Below are 12,108 nucleotides of genomic sequence, written 5' to 3' on the forward strand. Positions count from 1 at the left end.
AAGGATGTAGTGGAAAAATTGAGTGGAAAACAGGGTAAAGTGACTTGCTTAGGGTCATATAGCTAGTAAATGTCTATGGTGCTATGTTCTTTCATGTGATATATAGTACATCTTTCCTATAGTCTCAAAGAAAATCTCTAAAGTAGATATAATTCTTGCCTGGTCTTGTTTCTAGTGCCAGAGAACCAATGCTGAAATTCTATTACAATTTCTATTACAATTACAATAACAAAAATAGAATTCTGATTCTATTACAGAAAAGGTCAAACAAGTATGTGTGAGAGGCAGAACTTGAACCCAAGGACTTCCTGGTTTTGAAATCAGCTCTCTTCTCACTATATTCTGTCTTTCTCATTTTGAAGGATGCTATAGTTTAAGTCAAATTTAAGCGCTGAAATACATTCAAGTATATTTCCTAAAGAACCACTTTGAAGACTGAGCCAAGTGATAGTGGAAGGTGTTCAATCAAGATGAAAATAGTCACCAGATCTGAGTTATATTTTGAGACATGAAGGAAACAAAAGCTGTGAAAACATATGGGCAAAATGAGCTGACAGTTTCAAGGAAAGAACAGTAGGGTAATTAATTCTTCATGAACTCAGACTTAGATGGGGAAAAAAGAAATTTAAAAAAATTGCAGGAAGAAAAACTGCCCACTGGATAGAATTGGAATGTCCTCAAAGAGTTTAAAACCCAACAGTGGGAAAATGACAGATGACTCTGAAGGGGACGTAAATTTATATTGGTGAAGACAATAGTTTTAAGTTTAAGAGATAGAGAGGATTTTAAGGGTGGATTTTAATTGCCAAAAGCTTCAAATTGAAGGCAGGGAAGGATGTGGTTTGGAGAACAGTAGATGAAGGCTGTTCCATCATTTAGGGTGACTCAGGTAGAGTCATTTGTCAGGCTCAAGTAACTCATAATTCATAATCGTATTTAGAGTGTTCATATCTTCCTAAATAAAGGAGTGAAAATGAAAATAAAAGAGACTGTTGCCAGAAATAAGACATAAGACTCTTCTCAAAACTGAGTGGAAAGGGCATATGTCCCAACTGTTGATAAAATTCAATCAATCAGTATACATTTATCAGGTACCTGCTATGTGCCAGCCACCATGCTAAGCAGTTGGGGCTACAAAAAGAGCCTGTGGACAGTTCCTGCCTTTGAAGAGTTTATAATCTAACGGAAAAAACAAACGTAAAGCAAATGGTATGCAAGATAAATAGGAAATAGTTAATGGAGGGAAGGCACTAGAATTGAGAGATTGGGAAAGGCTTCTTGTAAAAGATGGAATTTTAGTTGGAATTTAAATAAGGCCAGGAAAGATATTATGTGGAATTGAGGAAGGAAATCATTGAAGACTTGGGGGACAGTCAGAGAAAATGTCCCGAGCCAAGATTCAAATAAAATCATTTTCATATCCTCTCTTTTAGATTATGTCTCAGTGGAATCAAGTTCAACAGCTGGAAATCAAGTTTTTAGAGCAAGTAGATCAATTCTATGATGATACTTTCCCCATGGAAGTTCGACATCTCCTGGCCCAGTGGATCGAAGGCCAGGATTGGTAGGTTCAAACATTCTTATTGTTCTTAGAGGTACTTAAAGGCTTTATTTTTTATCCATATGGGTTTCTTGTATGGTCTACTCTTGAACTCTTAGAATATATTTTTTCCAAGAAAAGCACTTTTTTTAAGCTTTTAAAAATACTTCCCATTTATTTAGAATGTGGTATATTGTCTTTCAAGAGTTTTATCCAACATGTACAGAAAATTAATAGTAACAGGATTCCAGCTGCTTTACTTTTCAAGGAAAAACTGAATAATTGTCTCAGTGGTTTGCTTGCTAAAAGGCTGAAGAATAAAATAGTTGATTTTTTTTATTGCTGGCTATAAATGTCATTTAATAAGTAAATCATATGCTTTCTCATAAAGTATATTACTTTCCTAAAGCTTAATGCCTTCTTGGGGCCAGATCGGGGAATTCTAAAAAGCAATTTTCATCTAACTATAGTTTTTGTTGTTGTTTAATCATTTTCAGTTGTGTCTGACTCTTTGTGACCCCTTTTGGGGTTTTCTTGGCAAAGATACTGAAGTGATTTACCATTTCCTTCTCCAGCTCATTTTACAGATAAGGAAGCTGAGGCAAACAGGTTTAAGGGCCTTGGCCGGAGTCACACAGCTAGTGTCTGAAGCCAGATTTGAACTCAGGAAGATGAGACTCCAGGCCTGGCCCTCCTATCTACTGTACCACCTACAGCCCCATCTATGTTAGTAATTAGCAAAATGCAGACCCTTCACCTCATTTTTAAAGAGTAATTTCAAAAAGGTGAGAGTAGAACTTTCTTTATCAAAAGAAAGAAAAGAAAAAAATCTTAGGGAAAAATGGTCACTGACCTCACACATTCCCCCCCTCCCCAGAACTACATAATATTATCAATATTGATTGATTGATTTTTTTAATATTTGCATGGGGGAAAGAATGATTTAAGATGCCTTAAATGTTATCCATATTTCTTACATTATTATGCTAGTTGGGCTTACATCCCGGGTGCTACCATACTTTCTACAAGTGTCCAAGGGTTGTTTTTTTGTTTTTTGTTTTTGTTTTTGGTGGCATTGAAAATCTGTTTCAGTGTTAACATAAATAAGAAAAGAGCAATTAGAGTTAAGGCTTTTTTTTCCCTGCCTGACATGAAATTTAGAATTCTATGAAAGACAAGCAACTAAGCAAATGAATTTTTCTAAAAAGAGTTGATGTTTGCTCAGTCTTCTGTTGTGCCAAGTAGCCTATAAGGACTCAGTCATGGCTGAATAATATCTAATCTTATAATAATTTAATAATACCTAATCTTTATCTAATAAACAATATCTTTCTTTTCACCAGGGAAGCAGCTTCAAACAACGAGACCATGGCAACAATTCTCTTACAAAACCTACTGTTGCAATTGGATGAGCAGTTGGGGCGAGTTGCCCAGGAGAAGAACCTGCTCTTAATACATAATTTAAAAAGAATCAGGAAACAGCTTCAGGTGAGAGCATCTGTCTGCTTTTTCCCAATGGGTTTAAGTGTTGTTCTGAGTTTAAAAGTTAGAAATGTTTTGGTTTTTTTTCATGGAATTTTACTGGGACCCCATGTATATAACACACTACATGTTTTTGTGCTTGGCTTTTATCTTTTATATATTTTATTGGTTTAATTTCTTTTTTCATTTCTCCACGGGTTTTACATTGGTCAATGATCAAGACCTATTTCCATATTATTGATATTTGCGCTAGGATGCTATTTTTGAGTCAATATCCCTAATTATATTCCCATTCACCCATGTGATCAGGCAGTCATTTTTCTTCTGTGTTTCTACTCCTATAGTTCTTCCTCTGAATGTGGATAATGTTGGATAATGTTCTTTCTCATAAGTCCCTCATAATTGTCCTGGATCATTACATTATTGCTAGTACAGAAGTCCATTACATTTGATTGTACTGCAGTGTATCAGTCTCTGTGTACAATGTTCTTCTGGGTCTGCTCCTTTCACTCTGCATCAATTCCTGGAGGTCATTTCACATGGAATTCCTCCAATTTATTATTCCTTTGAGCACAATAGTATTCCATCACCAGCAGATACCACAATTTGTCCAGCCATTCCCCAATTGAAGGGCATATCCCCATTTTCCAGTTTTTTGCCTCCACAAAGAGCGCAGCTATAAATGTTTTTGAAAATGTCTTTTTCCTTATGATCTCTTTGGGGTATAAACCCAGCAGTGGTATGGCTGGTTCAAAGGGCAGGCAATCTTTTAGCGCTCTTTCAGCATCGTTCCAAATTGCCACCCAGAATGGTTGGATCAATCACAACTCCACTAGCAATGCATTAATATCCCAATTTTGCCACATCCCCTCCAGCATTCATTACTCTCCCCTGCTGTCATTTTAGCCAATCTGCTAGGTGGGAGGTGGTACCTCAGAGTTGTTTTGGTTTGCAATTCTCTAATTATTAGAGATTTATAACACTTTTCATGTGTTTATTGGTTTAATTTTTTAATGGACCTAATTGACGGTATATGGCTAAGTAGGACTGGTTGAGGCAGGACAAGACCTAAGATAACATTTCCTATATTGAGAGAGAGAGAGAGAGAGAGAGAGAGAGAGAACAGACAGACAGAGAGAGACAGAGAGAGAGAGAGAAATGGAGAGAAGAATTGCCAAGCAGAATAAATTAAAGTACCAAAGTAGTAAGTGTAAAAAGGTCTTTAATCTAGGTGAGAAGATAATAATCTGGGATTCCTCACTGCACTGAAACCTTGGGAGTAGAGGAAATGGGAATATAAANCACACATTCCCCCACTCCCCAGAACTACATCATATTATCAATATTGATTGATTGATTTTTTTAATATTTGCATGGGGGAAGAATGATTTAAGATGCCTTAAATGTTATCCATATTTCTTACATTATTGTGCTAGTTGGGCTTACATCCCGGGTGCTACCATACTTTCTACAAGTGTCCAAGGGTTGTTTTTTGTTTTTTGTTTTTGTTTTTGGTGGCATTGAAGATCTGTTTCAGTGTTAACATAAATAAGAGAAGAGCAATTAGAGTTAAGGCTTTTTTTTCCTGCCTGACATGAAATTTAGAATTCTATGAAAGACAAGCAACTAAGCAAATGAATTTTTCTAAAAAGAGTTGATGTTTGCTCAGTCTTCTCCTGTTGTGCCAAGTAGCCTATAAGGACTCAGTCATGGCTGAATAATATCTAATCTTATAATAATTTAATAATACCTAATCTTTATCTAATAAACAATATCTTTCTTTTCACCAGGGAAGCAGCTTCAAACAACGAGACCATGGCAACAATTCTCTTACAAAACCTACTGTTGCAATTGGATGAGCAGTTGGGGAGAGTTGCCCAGGAGAAGAACCTGCTCTTAATACATAATTTAAAAAGAATCAGGAAACAGCTTCAGGTGAGAGCATCTGTCTGCTTTTTCCCAATGGGTTTAAGTGTTGTTCTGAGTTTAAAAGTTAGAAATGTTTTGTTTTTTTTTCATGGAATTTTACTGGGACCCCATGTATATAACACACTACATGTTTTTGTGCTTGGCTTTTATCTTTTATATATTTTATTGGTTTAATTTCTTTTTTCATTTCTCCACGGGTTTTACATTGGTCAATGATCAAGACCTATTTCCATATTATTGATATTTGCGCTAGGATGCTATTTTTGAGTCAATATCCCTAATTATATTCCCATTCACCCATGTGATCAGGCAGTCATTTTTCTTCTGTGTTTCTACTCCTATAGTTCTTCCTCTGAATGTGGATAATGTTCTTTCTCATAAGTCCCTCATAATTGTCCTGGATCATTACATTATTGCTAGTACAGAAGTCCATTACATTTGATTGTACTGCAGTGTATCAGTCTCTGTGTACAATGTTCTTCTGGGTCTGCTCCTTTCACTCTGCATCAATTCCTGGAGGTCATTTCACATGGAATTCCTCCAATTTATTATTCCTTTGAGCACAATAGTATTCCATCACCAGCAGATACCACAATTTGTCCAGCCATTCCCCAATTGAAGGGCATATCCCCATTTTCCAGTTTTTTGCCTCCACAAAGAGCGCAGCTATAAATGTTTTTGAAAATGTCTTTTTCCTTATGATCTCTTTGGGGTATAAACCCAGCAGTGGTATGGCTGGTTCAAAGGGCAGGCAATCTTTTAGCGCTCTTTCAGCATCGTTCCAAATTGCCACCCAGAATGGTTGGATCAATCACAACTCCACTAGCAATGCATTAATATCCCAATTTTGCCACATCCCCTCCAGCATTCATTACTCTCCCCCGTTGTCATTTTAGCCAATCTGCTAGGTGGGAGGTGGTACCTCAGAGTTGTTTTGGTTTGCAATTCTCTAATTATTAGAGATTTATAACACTTTTCATGTGTTTATTGGTTTAATTTTTTAATGGACCTAATTGACGGTATATGGCTAAGTAGGACTGGTTGAGGCAGGACAAGACCTAAGATAACATTTCCTATATTGAGAGAGAGAGAGAGAGAGAGAGAGAGAGAGAACAGACAGACAGAGAGAGACAGAGAGAGAGAGAGAAATGGAGAGAAGAATTGCCAAGCAGAATAAATTAAAGTACCAAAGTAGTAACTGTAAAAAGGTCTTTAATCTAGGTGAGAAGATAATAATCTGGGATTCCTCACTGCACTGAAACCTTGGGAGTAGAGGAAATGGGAATATAAATACATTTGGGAGCCATCTCTGGGAGAAGGGATTAAGTAGGTTGTTTTATTTAACAACCAAAAGTCTGTAGACCAGGAAAGGGAGAATAGCTGACTAGGGAGTCCTCAGACAATTCTTGGCTCTGGGAAAGAACAATATAGACACCAAGAGCAAATGATGGTCAGCTGCTGCATGCTATAAAACTGATGTGTCCCATGCAAGGTGGAAAATTGGTATCATACATTTTTATATCAGTTTTAGCATTTATATAATCCTTGAAGATTTACAAAGTTCTGTAGAAATATTATCTCTTCATGTAATCCTCACAACATCCTGGGAAGGGAGGTGCTATTATCATCCCCATTTTACAGGAGAGGAAGCTGAGGAAAACAAACATTAAGTAACTTGCTCAGGGTCACAAAACTAGGAAGCATCTAAGACCAGAGATTCTTATTACTGATTGCATTATCAAGGAGAGGGGAGTCCTTAAATTTTGACACTAATATCACAGTCTTGGATGTGCTCCTAGACATGGCATTAAGGAAAACAAAAATGGAAAAATCAGTTGGAGGATCTTTGAAGGAAATTAAGTATTTTATGAGGTCTAGGTGAGGAGATGTGTTCCAGGCATGGGAGACATCCTGGGCAAAGACACAAGATAAGGAGATGCATGCCTTATACACGGAATTAACAAGTAGACCAATTTGGCTTGAATAGTAATAAAAATTCTATAACTAGCATTTATATAGAGCCTACTGCATTCTGGGCATTGTTAGTCCTTAACGTCATTTGATCCTCACATCAACCTGGGGTGGGAGGGCAGGTCCTCTTACTATCACTCTTTTACAATTAAAGAAACAGAGGCAAACAGAGATTAAGTGACTTGCCCAAGGTCACACAAGAATGTAGGCTGCAAGAAGAGTAATTTGCAGCAAGTTGCTTTAAAACCTAGAGGAATATATGCTCTATTCAAGAGGTAAGAAGGAGCCACCAAGGGAGCCAGGTGGCTCAGAGGATTGAGAACCAGACCCAGAGACGGGAGTTCCTGGGTTCAAACATGGCCTCAGATACTTCTTAGCTGTGTAATCCCTGGGCAAGTCACTTAACTCCCATTGCCTAGCCCTAATTTCCCTTCTTCCTTGGAACCAATACACAGTATTGATTCTAAGGCAGTAGGAAAGGGTTTTAAAAAAAAGGAGCCTCTACAGTTTCTTGTCATTTGAGGGAGTGACATGGTTAGATCTGTATTTTGGAGCCAATAATTTGGCAACTACATATAGGATGGATTGGAGAAGAAAGAGATGATATGAGGAGACCAATTAGGAGTCCATTAAAATATTTGAAATGAAGGGGGTCTGAACTAAGTGTTAGGGATATGTGAGTGGAGATAAGGGTCTTCCTGTGAGAGGTTTTGAGTAAATAGAATTAACAAAACTTTGCAGGTTTTGATTTGATATTTGGGGAAAAGGAGAGGAAAGAGAAGAGGTGAGCCCAGGTGAGTGGCAGGATGGTGGTGCCCTCAAAAGAAAAAGAAATTAGAAAAAGGGAGAAAGAAAAATTATATCTGGACATGTTGAATTTGAGATGATTTTTAAACCCCTTTTAGTTTAAATCCATGTCACAGTGATATATTTTCTTTGAGGTCAGATTTTCTTCTTTATGGCACTCTATTCCAATCTGTCCCTGCTGATTTTCCAAGAACACTGCTGCTAACATACTGTACTAATCAATCAACAAGAATTTCTTTAAAGTGCTTAATAATAGCAATTAGGTGGTACAGAAGATAAAGCAGCAGGGCCAGTATCAGGAAAAGCCAAGTTCAAATTTGGGTCACATCATCCATGAAATCTTTCCTAGTTTCAGCAACCAGAATGGGTCCCCAGAACTATCACCAACTACAACTCAAGCAAGGGACATGAAAGGTGTTGGTGGTAGTGGTCTGGGCAGATTTTCTCCTGCATGAGGAGAGACAGGGACTCCAAGATGACCATAGAGAGGATCTTTCTTCTCTCTCTAGAGAAATTGGACCATTTCACAGATCCCTAATTCTTGATAATCATAATAAAAACAGCTACCATTTTTATAGCTAAAGTTTACAAAACATTTTATATGCTATCTCATGTCACAGAAACCCTGAAAGATGCTATTATTATTCTCCAGAATCACATAGTTATTAAGTTTCTAAGGTAGGATTTGAACTCTGGTCTTCTACCTTCAAGTCCTGCATTTAACTAAGGCAACACCTTACCTTAGGAGGACCTAAGGGTCCTAAGACTAAATGTTTAATGGAGGAGTAATTCCTAAAGCAATCAGATCCATGTTTTGCAAGGGGGCTTTAAAGGGTTTGTGTCATTTTAGAACTAGAAGGGGCCAAATCTTTTCTTTTTTACAGATGAGGAAAATAAAGCCTTGGATAGAAGTGACTTTCTCAAGTTCACGGTAGAAATCTCATTCAACTCTAAATGAAATCAAACCTGAGTTAAAGCCTGAACTTCATAGGCTAACATGATCATTAGCGTTGGAAGAGACTTTGGTTTGTTTGGTCATTTTTCAGTTATGTTGGACTCTTCACAAACTTATTTGGGGTTTTATCGGCAAAGATACTGGAGATTTTGGACATTCTTTCTCCAGTTCATTTTACAAATGAGGAAATAGAGGCAAATAGTATTAAGTGATTTGCCCAGGGTCACACAGTTAGTATGTCCGAGGCTGGATTTGAACTCATGAAGAGGAATCTTCCTGACTCCAAATCCGGCTTCTATCCTAGCAGCCCCAGGAGAGGGCTTTACATGTCTCCTTTTTCAACCCCATAATTTTAAACAGAAAAAAACAGAGGCTCAGAGTTGATGTCAGAAGAGGAGTTAAAGTCTAGTTCACCAGATTTCTTACCCAAATTCTTTTAATCTGGTCTTTAAAATTTCCCAATTCCCTTCATTCCATCCTGGGAGTATGAAGGTAGAAAAACCCCATTCAAGAATAAAGTTCCTGGACTCATTACCTAGAACAATAAGCTAAAATCAGCCTCGAAGCTCATCTCTATCTCCTCTTCTCTTGGCTCTTGGGGAAAGTTTAAGTAGTTATCATGGACAGAAAAATTCCAGGGAGAGAGGAGACCAGAGGCATTCTCCTGGAGGCAGAGTCCACAATCCTATGCTTAGAAGATGGATATTAGTCCTGCCTTACCCCACTAGATGCCCCACTGGATACATCCAGACCAAGAAAGACCATGCCAAAGTGACAGGAAACTCAAAAATGTGGAGATTTCCCCTTTTCTGAATTCCGCTGCCAGGGCAAGGCATCTCATTCTCGTGGTGGTTCACTACACTTTGAACTAGAGCCCTGTTCCTGCCCCAATCCTGGGAAGTTTAAGAAGCCAAGGACACAAAACAGAGACACAGTCCCCTAGATTGCAAGTGCAAAACTCTCTAGCAGGTCCAAGGCACTGTCTGTGTCCCCCTGCCTCTCTCCCCATTCTTCCATCTCTTGCAAGCGTCTCTTGGGTGGGTGAGATGAAGGAAGATAGGGTGGGGCCCCAGTCCATTACTGATCCCTGGGTTCCCTCATTTTGTCCAGGAAGGGAGAAGTTTCACAAAGTAGCCTTTGGGGGACAGCTGGATCCCCTTCCTTCCTTAAGGCTCAGTCAAGAGTTAAGGTCCTTTTCTCTATGGCAGCATCTCTCTGACACAGCTTCACCTCCAACCATTCTCAGATTCTGCTCTCACCTGAAAAAACCACGAGGTCCCACCCTGCCTCCCCAGAGGAAAACATTTGTTTGTGGTCCTTTAAATCTCCCACACTGGGGCAAATTTCTCACCCTGGGGCCAAGCCCTGCGCCCTAGTTACAGTTCTGTTCTTCGCACTTTTCTTTGAACTCCAATTGAATATAGAGCCAGCAACACAAGGCTTGGCATTTTATCGTCTCCTGGATATTATTTTTCCTGCTCCAACTAGACCACAAATTGTTTTGAGGGTGTGGACGATAGGTAGAGACACACTTCTTTTTTCATCTCTTGAAGGCATTTTTGTTGGCAGGAGATTTGTTTTTTGTTTTGTTTTGTTTTGTTTTGTTTTGTTTTTTTCCTGATGTTTCTTAAGATTTCACATCCTAAAAGGCAATTTTTAAATTAGCACAATGCCTGGCACATAGTTTGTGCTTGATAATGTTTATTGATTAACTAATTTATATGAATAACTGTGATTTTCCCATTATCAAGACATTAATGAGCTTTGCCTTCACTAATTTATATACTTTTATCACCTGGGAATTTAAAGATTTTAAGCTCAGTGTTTACTGCTACCAGCAACAACAACAACAGCAAAAGGCATATAATATTACTTTCAGGGTTTGAAAGTAAACATTAATATTAGCAGGCTATAGAGTAGTCCACCAAAAATGCATTGTCTAATATCACATTGTTTAACGTCTTATAGTTTCATGGAGTTCTCTTTTGAGTGCATTAGCATGAGGTCCTATCTGTGAAGTATTTTTACTTTGAGGAGCAGCTACTGGACAATGAATTATACTCTTTTTAAAAAAAGATACTGCAAACATTAGTCTGATTATAATGACCTCAATTCTGATCTTTAAGGTGAAAAGATTTCTAACTTTAAAATGATTTCTGGGATTCTCTATTTCAAAGAGATTATATCTTGTTAACATCAAAGCAGATGGTCAATTATTTTTTTAATGAAAAACTGGAAATGCTAGCTGTAATTTTAACTGTACTTTCCTATTCAAGGTGACTGCTGACTATAGTTCCCATTATAATTTTTGCGGAATGCTGTACCAAATACCTTTATATTTTACACACCTTTTTCCTTTGCATGATTAACCTTGACTATTTTTTTGCCACTTTGACTGGCTTCTTCATCTCATGGTAAAAATTTAATGACAACTATTTTGACTTTGAGGAAGCTAGATGGCTCAGTGGATAGGCATGCAGGGCTTAGAATCAGGAAGACCTGAGTTCAAATCAGACCTCAGGTATTTCCTGGCTGTGTGACCCTGAACAAGTCACTTAAACCTATTTGCCTCAGTTTCCTTATCTAAAAAATGAGCTAAAGAAGGAAATGACAAACTACTATCTTTGCCCCCAAAAAATCCCAGATGGGTTGACAAAGAGTAGGACATGACTGAAAACAATTGAACAACAACAGCAACTTGTTGAGTAATGAGAAAATTCACAAATCTTGTTGGTTTTATCATATATGACATTATTTTAAAATGACTTGAGCATCAGGATCAATTCTGGGTTGCCAAACATAGTTTCCCACCAGTGATTTCACTTAGACATTTCTCAAATTGCTCTGACTATAGTAGAAATCAACCAACCCTAAAGAAACAAAAAGCCAAGAGGAACTCTCTTCAGGAATAATAAGGCAAATTCCTCATAAAATCATTCCTTATGGGAGGATAACTCCCTTTCATAACTTCTAACTTGAATTATTCAGGCGCTTTCTCTTCTATAAATTTCTCTACACCCAATCCCAGATACAAATCATATATTGATCCCATGTATTGAATTGTGCAATTTTATCCACCACAAGAGATTGTTCCACCTGCCTGGAATGTTCTCTCTCCTCCATTCTGACTACTGAACCCCCTGGCTTCCTTTATGTCCCAACTAAAATCTCACCAACCACAGAAAGCCTTTCCTAACCCTTCCTAATTCTAGTGCCTTTCCTCTATTAATTTTAATAGAGGAAATTAATAAATAATAAATTTCCTATTTATCCTGAATCTAGCTTGCTTTTATATTTATATTTATATTTATATTTGCTTGCATGTTGTCTTCTTTATTAGACTGTAAGCTCCTTGAGGGCAGGGACTATCTTTTGCTTCTTTTCATATCCCCCAAAATTAGCCAAAGTGACTAACATGTAATAG

The 12,108-nt window shown here is 37.7% G+C and overlaps 1 protein-coding gene across 1 annotated transcript in view; it reads left to right on the plus strand.

Moving 5' to 3' along the window:
- The first annotated feature begins 1,436 nt into the window (after positions 1-1,436).
- Positions 1,437-12,108, plus strand: part of STAT4 (signal transducer and activator of transcription 4) — a 124,564-nt gene continuing 113,892 nt past the window's right edge. Inside the window, exons 1-2 of the mRNA XM_044666443.1 lie at positions 1,437-1,564; positions 2,884-3,028. Coding sequence (XP_044522378.1) covers positions 1,437-1,564; positions 2,884-3,028 — 273 coding nt within the window. The remainder of the gene's footprint in view (positions 1,565-2,883; positions 3,029-12,108) is intronic.

This window comes from Gracilinanus agilis, chromosome 3 (assembly GCF_016433145.1).
Source record: "Gracilinanus agilis isolate LMUSP501 chromosome 3, AgileGrace, whole genome shotgun sequence".
Classification (NCBI taxonomy): Eukaryota; Metazoa; Chordata; class Mammalia; order Didelphimorphia; family Didelphidae; genus Gracilinanus; species Gracilinanus agilis.